A 14,066-nucleotide genomic window follows, 5' to 3' on the forward strand; every position below is an offset into this window, starting at 1 on the left:
TTAATGCTTATTTGCTCAAAAACAAGGATCTAAAATCTGGATTATATTTGCACCCAATAGATCTAAATCAAAACCAAGAGAAGAAAAACTGAACACTAAACTCTCGCTGTGTCCAAATCCACTAACTTCACATAAAGGTATTAGAAGGAAAGAATGTAGATCTCGTGTTTAAATATGTGGAATGAGCAGGATCAACAGTATGAATTGTCCTACAACTGCATTGCACAGAAGAGTACAATTTTTTTTCTCTGAAATTTATTACACCTCAAGTAGTCCAAGTCCAGGCAGGATCATCAGATGTACAAAGATTTGCTCAGTTTTGTTCCTCCTAATCAATTCAAAGGATCTAACTCAAAACTTGGCGTTGCAATAGATAAATGCTGCTGGATAATTAGGATACAACATATCTTAGTGTAATCCCACATAGTCTGGAAAGGGTGGTTGTAAGCAAGCCGGATAATTAGGATGATATATACAAATGGATCAGCTAACCAGCACATTTATACTTGTTTAGCCAAACCAACAGATGAGCTCTCCCCTGATGAGAAGTTTGGTCATCTCCATGTTGATGCATATGAAACCTTAAGATATCACATCATGTCTTTTTATCCTCGTTTTTCATTTTGTCCTGATTTTAGGGGGCAGTGGATGTTGAATCATCACAAAAATGGCATCTGAGCATCGTAACCGATTATGATGCATGTAACTCATGAAGACCTTCTCCATTGCTTCTTTCCTTTCATCTGATTCAACTTGAAAGGACTCCAAGTTTTTCTCCGCTTTGGCGTCTCACAAAAAAGTCCAGATGCTAGAGCTTGCTGGAGCCACAGCTCGAATTCTTCATCTTCATCTGTCATCTCAGCATCAAAATCCCAGGGGTACCTACTTGAATTGGATCTCTGGGATGATTTCTCTAATCCAACCATGTTCACATGGAAACTCGGTCTATGTGTATTTGGTCTACAAGCCATGCCCTGCACAGAGGAGATTCGTAATACAAAAACTAGCAGCAAAGGCCATATTTCCATCTTTTTCATAATGACAGAATACTGACCTGACATATGGCCCATTCCGACACATCAAATATCTTGCCTTCAGCACAAACGAAAGCACGAGGTATCTCCGCCTGAATGACAAGTATATTTACAAACATTATGAAGAATGAGCATCTTATGGACGCACATCAAGAGAAAGCATGATCAACTAAACTACAGCTGAAAGGAAGGGAAACCACTGTTCATGTGCAGCTAGATGCTGATTTCAACTCTTTGAAGTTGACATTTGACTAGTAGTGCCACACTAATTGGCCAGAGTATTAATATTTGATTGTACCCTCTAAGCACATAAATACAGTAACTCATACAGTTAAAAAGTGGAGAACCACCCTATATACCATTAACTTGATCACATAAACCATGTTAAGATTTGACCAAACCAGAGGAAAATCCTAGAGACAGATGATGGACTTGCTTCATTGCACCATCAACAATTTGAAGCTTGGTAATGCAGCCAAGGTAAACCATTAAGTACAAGAGTCCAAATATTTTGAATTGATCTAAGTATTTATATTTTTTGATAAATTGCTTCCTACAATATCTATTGAAAATCGAACTTGACAGTAATGATCTAGTATAACGTGCAGCTTTTTTTGTGACTATAATATATGTTTGGGGCCAAAACTTGACGGCAACACTTTCAAAGTTCAGAGATAATGGACCCAATCCTCTGCCCTTCCCACTTAAATGCCGAACTTAGTTTGCATGGCGCAGGACTCGAATTTGTGACCCAACTCACAAGTATAACATGGCATTAAAATGTTTGTCTTGCTTTAAGAACCCAGAATAAAAAATACTCTAATTCCAAGATTTTCAGGAAATGATAATCTGTTCCTAAATGACACTTTTATCTATCGAACTGGTAAATGAACCAAATTGGACACTACTTCGCATGAATCTTTCAAGATAATATAAATTACTATGAAATTTAGATACCTTTTGTGGTCGATTGAAAACCAATGATCCTTTGTATTCTACCCATCCATCCCCATCTTTGGCTTGGTGATATTGACAACAATCCTGTACACCAGCAGCTTTCATTAAAATTTGAACAAGTGAAAGAGAGGAATAGCAAGTTAGCAACCATAGTAGACAATTTAATGATTGCACAACCTGGCACCATCTTGCCTTGACCTTTGTCCTATTGGTGCAGATCCAAATGTGTGAGTTGCCACATTTTGTGCAGTGGATACGCCTTGACTCTTCTGAGCAGTAGTTGGAGGATTCCTGCACCATACCAGATAAGCCATTTGTAAATATTAAGCCTTCCCTTTTAAGATCGGAAGATCAACTTTGGCATCTTATTTATGACCTCAAAGAAATTGACATGGAACTGGTGGCTTGCAAGAAAGGCATCCGATATTTTTATTTTATTTTTTACATCCATCAATATTCAATAACTATTTGCATGAGTTTCCCGTAGATCATAAAGCTGAACAGGTCTTAGATTGTGCCATTGAACTTCTCATTCCAAAAGAAATTCTTTCTTCTGAAAATTCCAGGATACCATACAATTTCTGCATGCTCACCCGAAATTGTCGTTACACCTTGAAAGCTTATCATGCTTTGACATGGATCTTATTGGTATTACATAATTTAATTTGGTGTCATCATTGCAAGAAATAGGGCTAAGACAGTTCAAGTGAAGGACAGGGCAGACACTGAATCTAGTCTTTCCCAGTTAAAGAGATACAACTAGCTCTCATTGAAACTTTTCCCGCTTGGATAATTTTGTATGCAGGATAAGATGTTGAATTCTGACAGGTTTACTGGAGATAAATGAAGTTCAGTCAGACACTTGAACAGACCTGGTTGGACGTGCTAGGTGATTTTTGCAGTACACTCTTAGATTCTTCCTTTCTGAGTTGCTCATCATAGTCTCGCTTCTTGACAGCATCAGAAAGAACCTAAAGGCAAGTGACAGTATTAGAAAACCATAGCAGCATGTTTGCATCTCAAACAAATAGGAAGCAAGCCAACAATAGTATTATAACAGCATAACAGATAATTTAACTATTAAAATAGTGATCACCTCATATCCACATTGAAGTTTCTTAAATGATTCACTGGCAAGTGAACTTCCCATGTTTTTGTCCGGGTGCACAAGCATTGCCTGCGCATTTCATGTATGTAAAATTAGCATCAATCTGAACTTCGTCTAGACGGAAAGTAAATATATCATCGGATCAGGCATGAAATTTGTTATCTTGCGTCAAAGAAATGGACACTTTGACGCCTAACTCAAACCCATCAAACTAATCAAAAGACGGATGAGTAATCAACATCAATTTGATCTGACACGTAAGGATATCAAAAAGATGGATGAGTAATCAACATCAATTTGACACGTTCTAATTTGTTAGGGTAAATTGAAAATGAATGAAACTCCGGTAGATGTCTCTCAAACCCATCACTTGGCTTTAAAGCCTGTCACATGATATATAATGCATAGGCATGATAAGAAAGTGGCACACCTTTTTACGATATTCTTTTTTCAACAGTAAAGTGTCAATTTTCTTATGCCGAGAAACCCCTAGTGCTTCATAATGATCCGCACTATCTAATATCCGCTTCATCTCAATTATTGAACTTGCATCTTCTCTAACTACTGGCTTAGCTGGGGGTTCTATCTGTTTGGTTACAACTGATGAAGTAGAAGTAGAAGCAGCGTCGCTGAATGTTTTGCAAGCGTGAACCTTTTCAACTTTTTCAACCTTTTCAGGTTCATCCAGAGGAACTGATGACTCATAATCTGTGGAGAAGTCATCCTCAGTAAATGTTTCGGACTCTTTAAAATCTTCAACATGTGTGCCTTCACTCAAATTGTCACACCACTGGAGTAAGTAGTTCACTAAGTCATTTGAGAGGAAAGCGAGATTTATTGAGAGACAAACTCCAAGCCATCCAACTCGAACTTTAACACAATACATAGCATATATGGTAGCCATTAATACCACAAGTCTTGCATGGTTTAATGAAAACAGATAACCTACAAAACCACCAAGACAAGGATCAAATGATGCATAACTTCTGAAAATACGGTATATCATACATACATGTGTTGCACTGGGAAATTAAACTTGAGAAATATATCAGATAGAAGCAATACCATAAGGTGTGTAAAAACAAGTCAAAAAAGTAGGATCAATTCCATAATATCACCTTTCTTTCCTATTTTAAACTTTTCTATAAGTTGCATGTGTCTCCAGTAGAGGGAAATTACAAACTAACAACATAGATGCAGTCCACACATCAAATACTCCAGGATCCTATGTCTACAGCAAGATCCACCTGGCTGGACTGATACAATACCTTTGAAAGTCACCAGTCGGCCTTTGAATGTACAAAATTATGCTTCCATGCAATTAAACTATCTACTTTTTTGCTAGCCCAACCCAATCTTAAAACAAATGCCTTGCTAAGTTTTCTTCCCCATCGGAATGTTGTAGAACAAATAAAATAGTGATATATTTACTTTTGGTTGCATATAAATTTATAATATTTAAACAAATAATATTTAACCAAAATCTCAGGTAATGAAGACTTGAAGAGATTCAAGCTAGCAATAGCATCACCCTTATAACGGTGTCAAGCTATCTAGTCGTGCGTCCATTTATTAGGTGATTTAGGTCTCACTTTTTACGGAATAGAATGGTTTCATCCATGAATGACAAGCATCAATGCACAAGAAATTAAGCAATTTGGTTGAACTACAAAACAAACCTACCTCCAACTATAAACAATACACCAGTAATCCAAAAGTTGGCATACATCCACAAAACTAAAATAGCGAAGAGCCCAACAATGAAAAGCCCAGGAGTGCAACCCAAATACTGAACAGCAGCCCCTGCAGCACCCTGAAAGGCAAATCAACATAACATATCATCAGCATGTCATTAGTGAGCATTTGAAAACAAAGTGATTCTGCATAAGAACACTGAACAGTCTCAAGAGACCATCTGAAATGGGAAATGAAACAAGTAGAATAGCATACTGAGTATATTTTTTCAACAAACAGAGTCCAATGAATAGTACTGGCACAAGACTAAACAAGAAGCTAGAAGAGACTTTTTTCATCAACTATCGATGTTTACCATTTATCATTCAAGAACTAGAGATGAAGTTGAACTTCAAGCACTCTAATTGAGCTATAAATTATAATAACCTATTTGAGTTCTGAAAAGTTTGAATTTCAATACATACTTCAGATATCTGTATGGACATCTGTATGGCCTAAAACACAGGGAAAAGAGTGGAACTTTGCTTTTATCTCTAGTACAACCTTCAATGAGTTGGATATCTAAGTAGGTAAAAGTAAGACTCCAACATAATAAACTTGAACATCACCAAGCAACATATAATTGCTCATGTGACAATAAGACAAAGTTAACTTATTTGATTTATGAAGACTATGAAAAGATCATCACAAGAACCAAAAACTGTAGTACTTTCTCGTAGTTTATCCTGCAAAAGATACTAGTGCACAATTGCAGCATTCAATTCATGTCCAACTTGACCAATGAGCTTTAGGTAAAATCAATGAACATGTAGATATGTTCAAGTTCTTATTTGATGTGTCATTATATGTCTTACTAGTACAATGCATGTGCAATAAACCCAGGATCAAGCTAGCTAATCAGCAATTAATGAAGAGGAAGCAGATCTTGCTAAGTCACGAACCATACAGGAAATTAAAGAAAATGGAATAGAATCATACCATACTAAGGAGCACGTAAACCAGACAAGACAATGATGTCAAACTTAGAAAACAGCTCCACATAATAAGGAGCAATGCCGCGGATCCAAGTGCAAAGAACGATTTACAGCCCCTTACTAAACAATCCTTCCAGTATCTGAACAAGATAAAGAGCAATTTTCCTAGTATTGCACACCCACAGCAAACAATTGGCCAAATCCGCTCATTAAAGATTCCAACTTTATCCCTAAAACAGCCAGCAGCTGTCCTTACAACCGAATAACAATCTTTCTTCGATTGCAGCCACATCCAAGCTTGTTTAAATAACCCAATGTCCTCCATTACTAAACTAAATTTACACACCTAACTGAACAGAACTACAACACCCAAACCCCAAATTACCAAAAATTGCTATTGGTACCCATCCTTTTGATATGAGAACAACTCATTTGACCAAACCTGTGAAATCACCATATCATGAATAACAGTCATTATCTGCTAATCTCACTAAAGAACCCCCTTTTGTGTCATATAAAACAAAACCCAGATCATAAATTCGTCAAATCCAAACACCCAAGTAGCAAAAACAAGTAAAGACAAGATCCAGAAGATTCCATCTTCACGCAGTAATAAATGGAGAGTGGCAGTTGTTAGATGAGATAAGAAACCAAAAAGACAAAAAACAAAAAAAAACACAGTAATTTGCTTCACATGTACGTTTCCAAAAAAGCAATCCCCAATAAATATAGACACAAGACTCGCACTTTTTTGACTTGAACAATCACAAAGTTTCCATCTTTAACTGGGTTACAATGACCATTAAGAAAATCAGTTAAAACACAACCGTCTAGTGGTTAGAAAAACAGGGAAAACAGAGTGTATTGCAAACAAATCTTGATTCTTCTTCTTCTTCACCTCTTCTCTATCATTTCTTATTTTGGGTGAAGAAACCCTAGGCTTTTTCAGGGAATCCTAGTGAAAAAAGGTGTTAATACATAAGGTTAAAAAGTTCAAAAGGCCCAGAGACTGTGTAATGTGTGTGAGAGAGAGAGACAAGAGTGATGATGATAGATAGAATGTGTGGAATTATTAATTTTTGTGTGTATGAGAGAGGAGTTTAGTTTAAAGATTAACAAATAAACAGAGGATAACAATAATAACCATTGAGATTTATAAGTTTGTCTTGAGAGGCTGATTGATTTGAATTGATGTTATAGAATTTATTCCGAACATATTTATTAATTATTTAATATTTATATTAAAATCTAGCTAATTAAAATTTAATGTATAAAATTATTTAAATTAATTAATTTTTTTACTTAAATTCATATTAAAAAAATCATTGATGAAGTAACAAAAATGACTGTATAAAAATTTGATACAGATATCTCTAATTATAATAATTAAGAGAGAGAAAGTTTTCTCTACTGCAATACATAAATTGATAATACTAAATTACTACTAATAATCATTGAAGTGGGACCCCATTCCCACTGTTTATCTTCTTCTTTCTTTTTCATTTTATTTTGCTTTATCCAGTCACAATTTTTGGAGGTTTAAGGTGTTTAGTTGAAATGGATTTCATGACATAAGAAGGTGATGTCTTTTGTTTGGATATAAATAAATCTTCAAATAAAAATGTGTCTTTGAAGTTGAAATTAGAAACTCATATTTAAAAGTTTGAAGCTGTGTATTTAAAAAAAAAAATTATATAAGTTTAAAAAAGCTAATTATTTTATTTCTATATAATTGTAGAAAACTTATTTGTACTAATCATAATTATATGTGTTACTATTTAATTGTTTTGATTTGAACTTGATGAAATAACATTTACAAAGCGTCTTTTATAAAGTGATAGAATAAAAATTGATTAGCAAGCACAATCTTTTATTGAAGATTTTTTGAAAAAAATTAAGAACACATGACATGTCCAGATATTTTTTAAAATAAAAGATGAAATAACATGTTCAAATAGGTTATTACTTTGATATAGGAAGGAAAACAATAGTATAAACTGATATTTAAATTTGATAGTAGAAATTAAAGTAAATTTATATACATGAAATAGAATATAATAACCTTAAATAAAATATAATAACCTATTTAATGTATGTAATTTCATAAATGATGTATTGTGCATATGGAGATTTACCTTGAGAAATTCTTAACATTTTTTAGGCTTGTCTCAACTCTATTTTAGTATAATATAATATAATGTAAATAGATTTGGTAAGAAAATTGATAATATTTATAACAAATAAAAAGATATTGGTCCAATAAGTTAAACCAATTGATAAGGGCTAATTATCATGTAAGCAAACAAAGTTCAGTTGGTTATTATATAATTCATTGTCTTTCTTTATTAATGTTAATTTTTTCTTTCTAAAATATCTATCTCACTCAACTTTCTAAAGTCAAATTATATAAATTTTAATTAATATTTTAAAATATATTTTTCAATATATAGATACAATAAGATTTTAATTATAATATTTTTGTATTTAAAATATTAAATTTAATAATATATTAAAGTTATTTCATAAATCTCTCTCCATTTTTTTTAGCTCTACGACATTAACTTTTTTGTGGTTAAACAATATTATATTTATCTCCATTATTATTATTTTTATAACAATTCTTTTAATCTATTGATTATTGATTAATTTTTTTTATAATATTACTAATATTCCCTTTCTAATATATTTCTTTGTTCAATTAATTTTGTACACATTTTTTTTAATAAAATAAGATGTTCTTGTTTCATAGCTATTATAGGCTCATTCATTTCAATTTTTTTAAAAAAAAACGCTATGCATATATTTATGAATGAAGTTTTCCATTTTTTATCCTTTATTTCGATGTCAAATATGAATCAACACTTAATATAAAAAGGAGCTGAGAAATTTATACATAGACTTGCACTTAGTTTGGCTAGATCATGTTAAAGTTGAAGTTCCACCAATATATATTTATGTCCACTTTAAAGTCATTTTTACAAAATAATTTTAAAAAAATCTTACAATTGAGTTAATGTTTTTCAAGTGAAGAGTATTAGAATTATTTTTTAAATATTAACTGAATTTATTATTATGTTTCAGTAAATTGTATTAATATTGATAATTATTGAACAAACTTAAATTATATATTGGTCAAGTTAAAAATATATACTGTAAAGTAATTAGTTTACAATAAACATATAAACATTTTTTTATTTACATTAAAAAATAGCCAAAATTCATTCATAGTAAATATAAATGAACTATACAATATTATTTCCTACCCCTAACACCCCCCCCCCCTCCAACCCCCTCCATTCCAAACAAAAATAATTAAAAAATAATAAAAATTTAAAAACATTTCTAATTTTTAACAACCCCCACCCCGACCCTCCCGCCATTTTCCGTTAAAAAAATTATTTTCTAAAAAACATTTAAAACTTTTTATTTTTACGTCTACCCTTTACCTCTACCCAAACTATCCATCAAATGTCACCCTGATCAATTTTTTTTTCAAAAAAAAGTGTTTTTGCCAAAATATTTTGTAACCAAAAGTCTGTGTGAGGTTCTGGATCAGATCTTAAGATTAAGTCTTGTAACAACCTTCGGGATCTCATCCTTGCTCGGATGTTAAGGTTGTGTCCTAGATTAATTGTATTAATTTTTGGGTAAAAAATTATTTCTTTAAAAAGTATTTTCTAGTCTTAAACCAACAAATAAAAGATATTTTCTGAAAAATATTTCAATTATCAACTAAATATTAGAAAAATAAGTTAAGAGTCCACTTATTTTTCAAGAAAACATTTTCCTTCATATCAAATCAGGGGCGGAGGTACACTATATTAAGAGTGTCCAATTAGACACCCTTCATCGAAAAATTTACATTGTATATATAAGTAAAATTGTACTTTAAATGGTTAAATAATAAAATTTGGCCTTCTTTTAAGAAGTTCATACACGATGGTCATTTGAAAACGTGAAAGTAGATCAATGGGTAAATCAAGAAAATGACCAAAACAAGAAAAAATCTTCCAATTGATTTCTATTGAGGATATCCCTGAATTTGACGAAAGGTCTTTCCCAGGATTGACATAATAATGTTGTCACCATTAGCATCAAGCTGCAGATGCACAGGGAAAATGTCAGCATTGATGATTTTAATCCCATTATCACCAATAGCATTGAACTCTTCATGAAATTTTTGTTTTTCTTCATGAACTTCATTTATTTTTTCTTGTTGTGCCACAACTACTACTTTTGTATTTTTCCCTTCTTCTTCCTGAACTTCATTTATTTTCCCTTGTTCCTCAACTTCTTCTTGTTTTCCATCTTCTTCCTCCACTGCTTGTTTTTGTTCATATTCCTTTTGACAAAATTCTACTTCTGCTTGAGAAGAAGAAACTGTTTCAGTTGCGAGATTTTCTAAAGTGTAGTATTTTCGTTCCTCTTCCTGACAATTTTAGACCTAGCCTTCTTCTGGATCTTTGTTTGGTCAGATGTATCAATATCAAGTTTTCTTTTGACAGGAGCCATCATATTTGTATTTGCAAGCACAAAAATAAAATATTTGAAAGCCCAAAATGAGCTACAACCACAAGTCAAAACAGGACAATAAGGAGATAAGCAAGCAAATGCATTTCAAATTCTAATTAAATATACCTGATAAGATATATATCAATGATAAAGTAGAAATTATGAGGACAACACAACATCGCCTTTGCTGTAGAAGATGATATGTGAAAGAAGGAAGAGAAGAAGAGAAGAGAAGGAGAAATGTATTGTACTGGCAAAAAGAGAGGAGAAAACTGAAATTAATTAGTATAATTAAATAAATCTTGAAATACGAAACTACACATTTATAGAAGAGAGGAGAGAGGAGGAGAGAGGGGGGAGGAAAATGAAATTAAAGCCATTTACTTTTTTAAAAATTAGGACAATTCAAACTGTGACATATGTTGCCACATATATACTATATGTTGCTACATATATACGATCTGTTGCCACATATAATTTTGTCGTGTTTATTACTACAGAAATACAATGTTGCGATGCATATACTATCTGTTGCTACAGATGATTCCCTCTGTTGCCACATATAATTTTGATCATTTTCATCATAATTGACATTTTTTAAAACAAAATCAAAATAATCATAAAAAAAAATTTAATTAATACATAACACCTATCTAATCAATGGTTGTAAATACAACATTTTCATCGATCTTAGCTCTTCTTTTTTTAGTTCAACGCATCTCTAGGTCTTCGTTGTCTCTAACATAACCATTTCGAGCCTTTACAATCCCATAATTCCATAGGAGTGTAGCATATCTCAAGCGAAGGGTTCAACACTAATTCCACATGATGGTACTTGTAATTCATCACTCAAATACTCAGTATATGAAGCAACAAAAATTCCACAATCTCTGCATGGTATATCATGAATCAAAAAATATAATAACATCACATTTCGATAGTCTTAAGACAAAATAATATTGTGATACTTACATACTACTGTTTTCTTGTTGGGCAATACCAGTAACATGACTGACTTTGAATGGTTGAGATTTGTTCTTTCCTTGGTAACATTTAAGAACTGACCAGTTGGTTCGCTCATTTTGCTAAAAAAATCCACTCAACTCAAAGTACTTTGGCAACATTGTAGCCATCTTTTGAATCTCGGAGGATATTTTTCTATTAGACCTATTTGAGGACATGGAATCATACACTTTTATGCATCGTTCCTTCAATGCAACGACTGCCAATACCCAATGAAATTCCACATTACTACTTACAGGGACATAAACATCATTCGTCAAGTGTCAAGGCATTCTAGAAGGTATAGCATACCCTTTCATTGTGTTAATGATTTTATCATCTTTTTCACTAGAATTGTCGATGTATATTTTGAAAAAATAACTAGTGGTGTATATTGATATTTAGAATGAATCTGCTGCTTCGACTTCTTGGCAAATAGTAAAATTTGACATCCACATACTGCACACATAGATGAAACAAGTGTATCAATTTAATTGTATATATTCATGTACTATACAATACATAAAAAAGTGGGCATGATATTACCTCATCATTCCAGCATCTATTGGGTTGAGACATTACGTAGAACCAGTCTCTATTAATTGGAAATGCAATTAATAAATCAAGTTAGTCAAATTCAAGTTTTTGAGTTATTGGCTAAGTAGTGATCCTCCTTGTTTCCCATGTAATTGTGTAATCAATATGAATCATTATTTATCTGACAACAAGAAAAAATTCTAATAATAGTTGAACGGCCTTACTTTACTTACTTTTTTGCATGATGCTTGTAAAGAGCCTCGTTTATCCAGTGTGAGATGACACTAGTTCAGTTGGACCCTCGCCGTCAATGTTAAAACCTTCAAATGGATATTGTCGCTTCACGTCACAACTGACAACTTCGACTTTCTTCCCTTTCTTTTTCGCTTTCGCTTTTTCTTTCTGCTTCACCTTCTCCTTTCTTCTTCTGCTTTTCCATCTCCTTTGCCTTCTTCTTCTTCTCCTTCTCCTATTTTTCCTTCTTCTCCTTATTTTTCTCCTCCTTTGCCATCTTCTCCTTTTCTTTCTTCTCAATAATAATATAAAGTGTCTGAGAAATAGATTTTTTCAACCTCCTACATTTCAAAGGTTGTGAAGTCTTCTTGGATCTTTGCACATCAATATTATGAGACATTTCCTTGAAAATATCAGTGAGTTTTTTAACACGACTAATAGAATAATCATGTTGCTGCTCACATTCTTCGCATAGACAAAAAGAGCATTTCATGTTAGAAGATTGAGTTGTTGTCATGGATGAAGCTTCTTGTATCATTTCATCTACAAGGTAAATAAAAAAATATAGAGCTTTTACGATTTATTATAAAATTATTAGCAGTATGTTGCAACTGATGGATAGTCTGTTGCGATAAATTAACATTATGTTGCCACATATGTATCTGCTGTTGCGCAACATATACATCTTATGTAGCAACAGATGCATCATATGTTGACACATCTATACAGATTATTGCAACATTTGAATTTTATGTGACAACAAATGACCAACATATCACTAAAATGTGGTAACATACGCTAAATATATTTTAGATACCTGAACAACACTATATCTCTAAAATCATATCAACAAAATGGCCAAAAAAAAGAACAACAACAGAAAATGACTTTTCACTGAATAATAACATTACAGTACATTTTCTCAAAATAAGAATTTTTTGAATTGACTGATTTTCTTTCAAAAATGATAAATAATACACACCATTAAGTCGATTATTCATTTTCTACATCTACAGAACATTTTATTGTTCATTAATTCAAGAAAAAAAACTTTGAAAATTGTAAATTATTTCAAAAAAATAACTTACTCATTTCTAGTCGAACTCGATTATAGTTCAAAAAGATGAGAGAGTAATTGAGGACTGGAGAGGAAGAGTAACAACTGCTGAGGAAGAGTAACGACGGATTTCCGAATTTCTAAGGAAGAAGATGAAAAATCCCCCAAGGGAGGAAGAAAAGAAGAGAGAGAAGAGAAGAAGGAAGATGGAACTATTTTTTCTTTTAACTGATTTGGTTTGAATTATAAAAATGTGCTTTTTTTGTATTTTATAAAAGATTATAAAGTTTTAAAAATGTTAATTTGGTCCCATAATTAGTTAATTACATTTAAAGAGGATTTGACCAACTCTTGGTCAATCTGTCACGAAAAATAAAAACGAGACTTATTTGACACCTTTCTCTTAATTTTCTCATGTAACCCCGGCCCTACCGGCCTTATTGCCATGCCTAACCCTAATACTTATAAGTATATAAATACGAGACGTCTCATGTCATGACTAAACCTAAAAAATATTTTTAGAGTGAGCCGTCAAACAGAATGAGAAGAAAACGAAATTTACATCGTCTTCAACGGATCAAAGGTACGCCGGGGATAACAGGCAATGACTCCCAAGAGCTCTTATCGACGGAGTCGTTTGACACCTCAATGTCGACTCATCACATCTGGTTATTGATTTTGCCCATGTATGTACACCTTCTTTCATTTGTAGTTCACATTGTTATACATTGTTCCTAATTTATATGAGTACTGTAATTGTGTTTTTTCAATCATTTAACATTTAACATTTATGAAATGAATATTTGTGATTGTCCTTATCAAATTCAATTGTATTATGTTTGTCGAAATCAATTTTTTTTTTCTATTTAAGAATTTGTGCAAATTCAAATGTAATCAAGTGAATGAATTAGGTAATAGGTACATTATACTTTGGTAGATTTTAAAATGAATTTTAT

General features: G+C 32.4%; 1 protein-coding gene across 1 annotated transcript; it reads right to left on the minus strand.

Annotated features, from left to right (window-relative positions):
• Positions 1-140: 140 nt before the first annotated feature.
• LOC101261935 (uncharacterized) lies at positions 141-6,936 on the minus strand. Its single transcript, XM_004243947.5, has 9 exons — positions 5,773-6,936; positions 4,783-4,912; positions 3,530-4,044; positions 3,088-3,168; positions 2,864-2,962; positions 2,169-2,282; positions 1,992-2,075; positions 1,055-1,126; positions 141-974 (listed from the first exon to the last, which is right to left on the minus strand). Exons 1-9 carry the CDS (start codon positions 6,091-6,093, stop codon positions 708-710), a joined length of 1,683 nt encoding a protein of 560 aa, XP_004243995.1. The 5' UTR covers positions 6,094-6,936; the 3' UTR covers positions 141-707.
• Between the last annotated feature and the right edge of the window lie 7,130 nt (positions 6,937-14,066).

The sequence above is a fragment of the Solanum lycopersicum genome, chromosome 7, assembly GCF_036512215.1.
Source record: "Solanum lycopersicum chromosome 7, SLM_r2.1".
NCBI lineage: Eukaryota > Viridiplantae > Streptophyta > Magnoliopsida > Solanales > Solanaceae > Solanum > Solanum lycopersicum.

Coding starts and splice junctions, on each gene's coding strand:
- LOC101261935 (XM_004243947.5), bottom strand. CDS start 6,093: ATGGAGGACATTGGGTTATTTAAACAAGCTTGGATGTGGCTGCAATCG. Junction 1,127..1,991: donor TTTTCAATCGACCACAAAAG/GTATCTAAATTT, acceptor CTTGTCATTCAG/GCGGAGATACCTCGTGCTTT. Junction 975..1,054: donor CGGAATGGGCCATATGTCAG/GTCAGTATTCTG, acceptor TCCTCTGTGCAG/GGCATGGCTTGTAGACCAAA.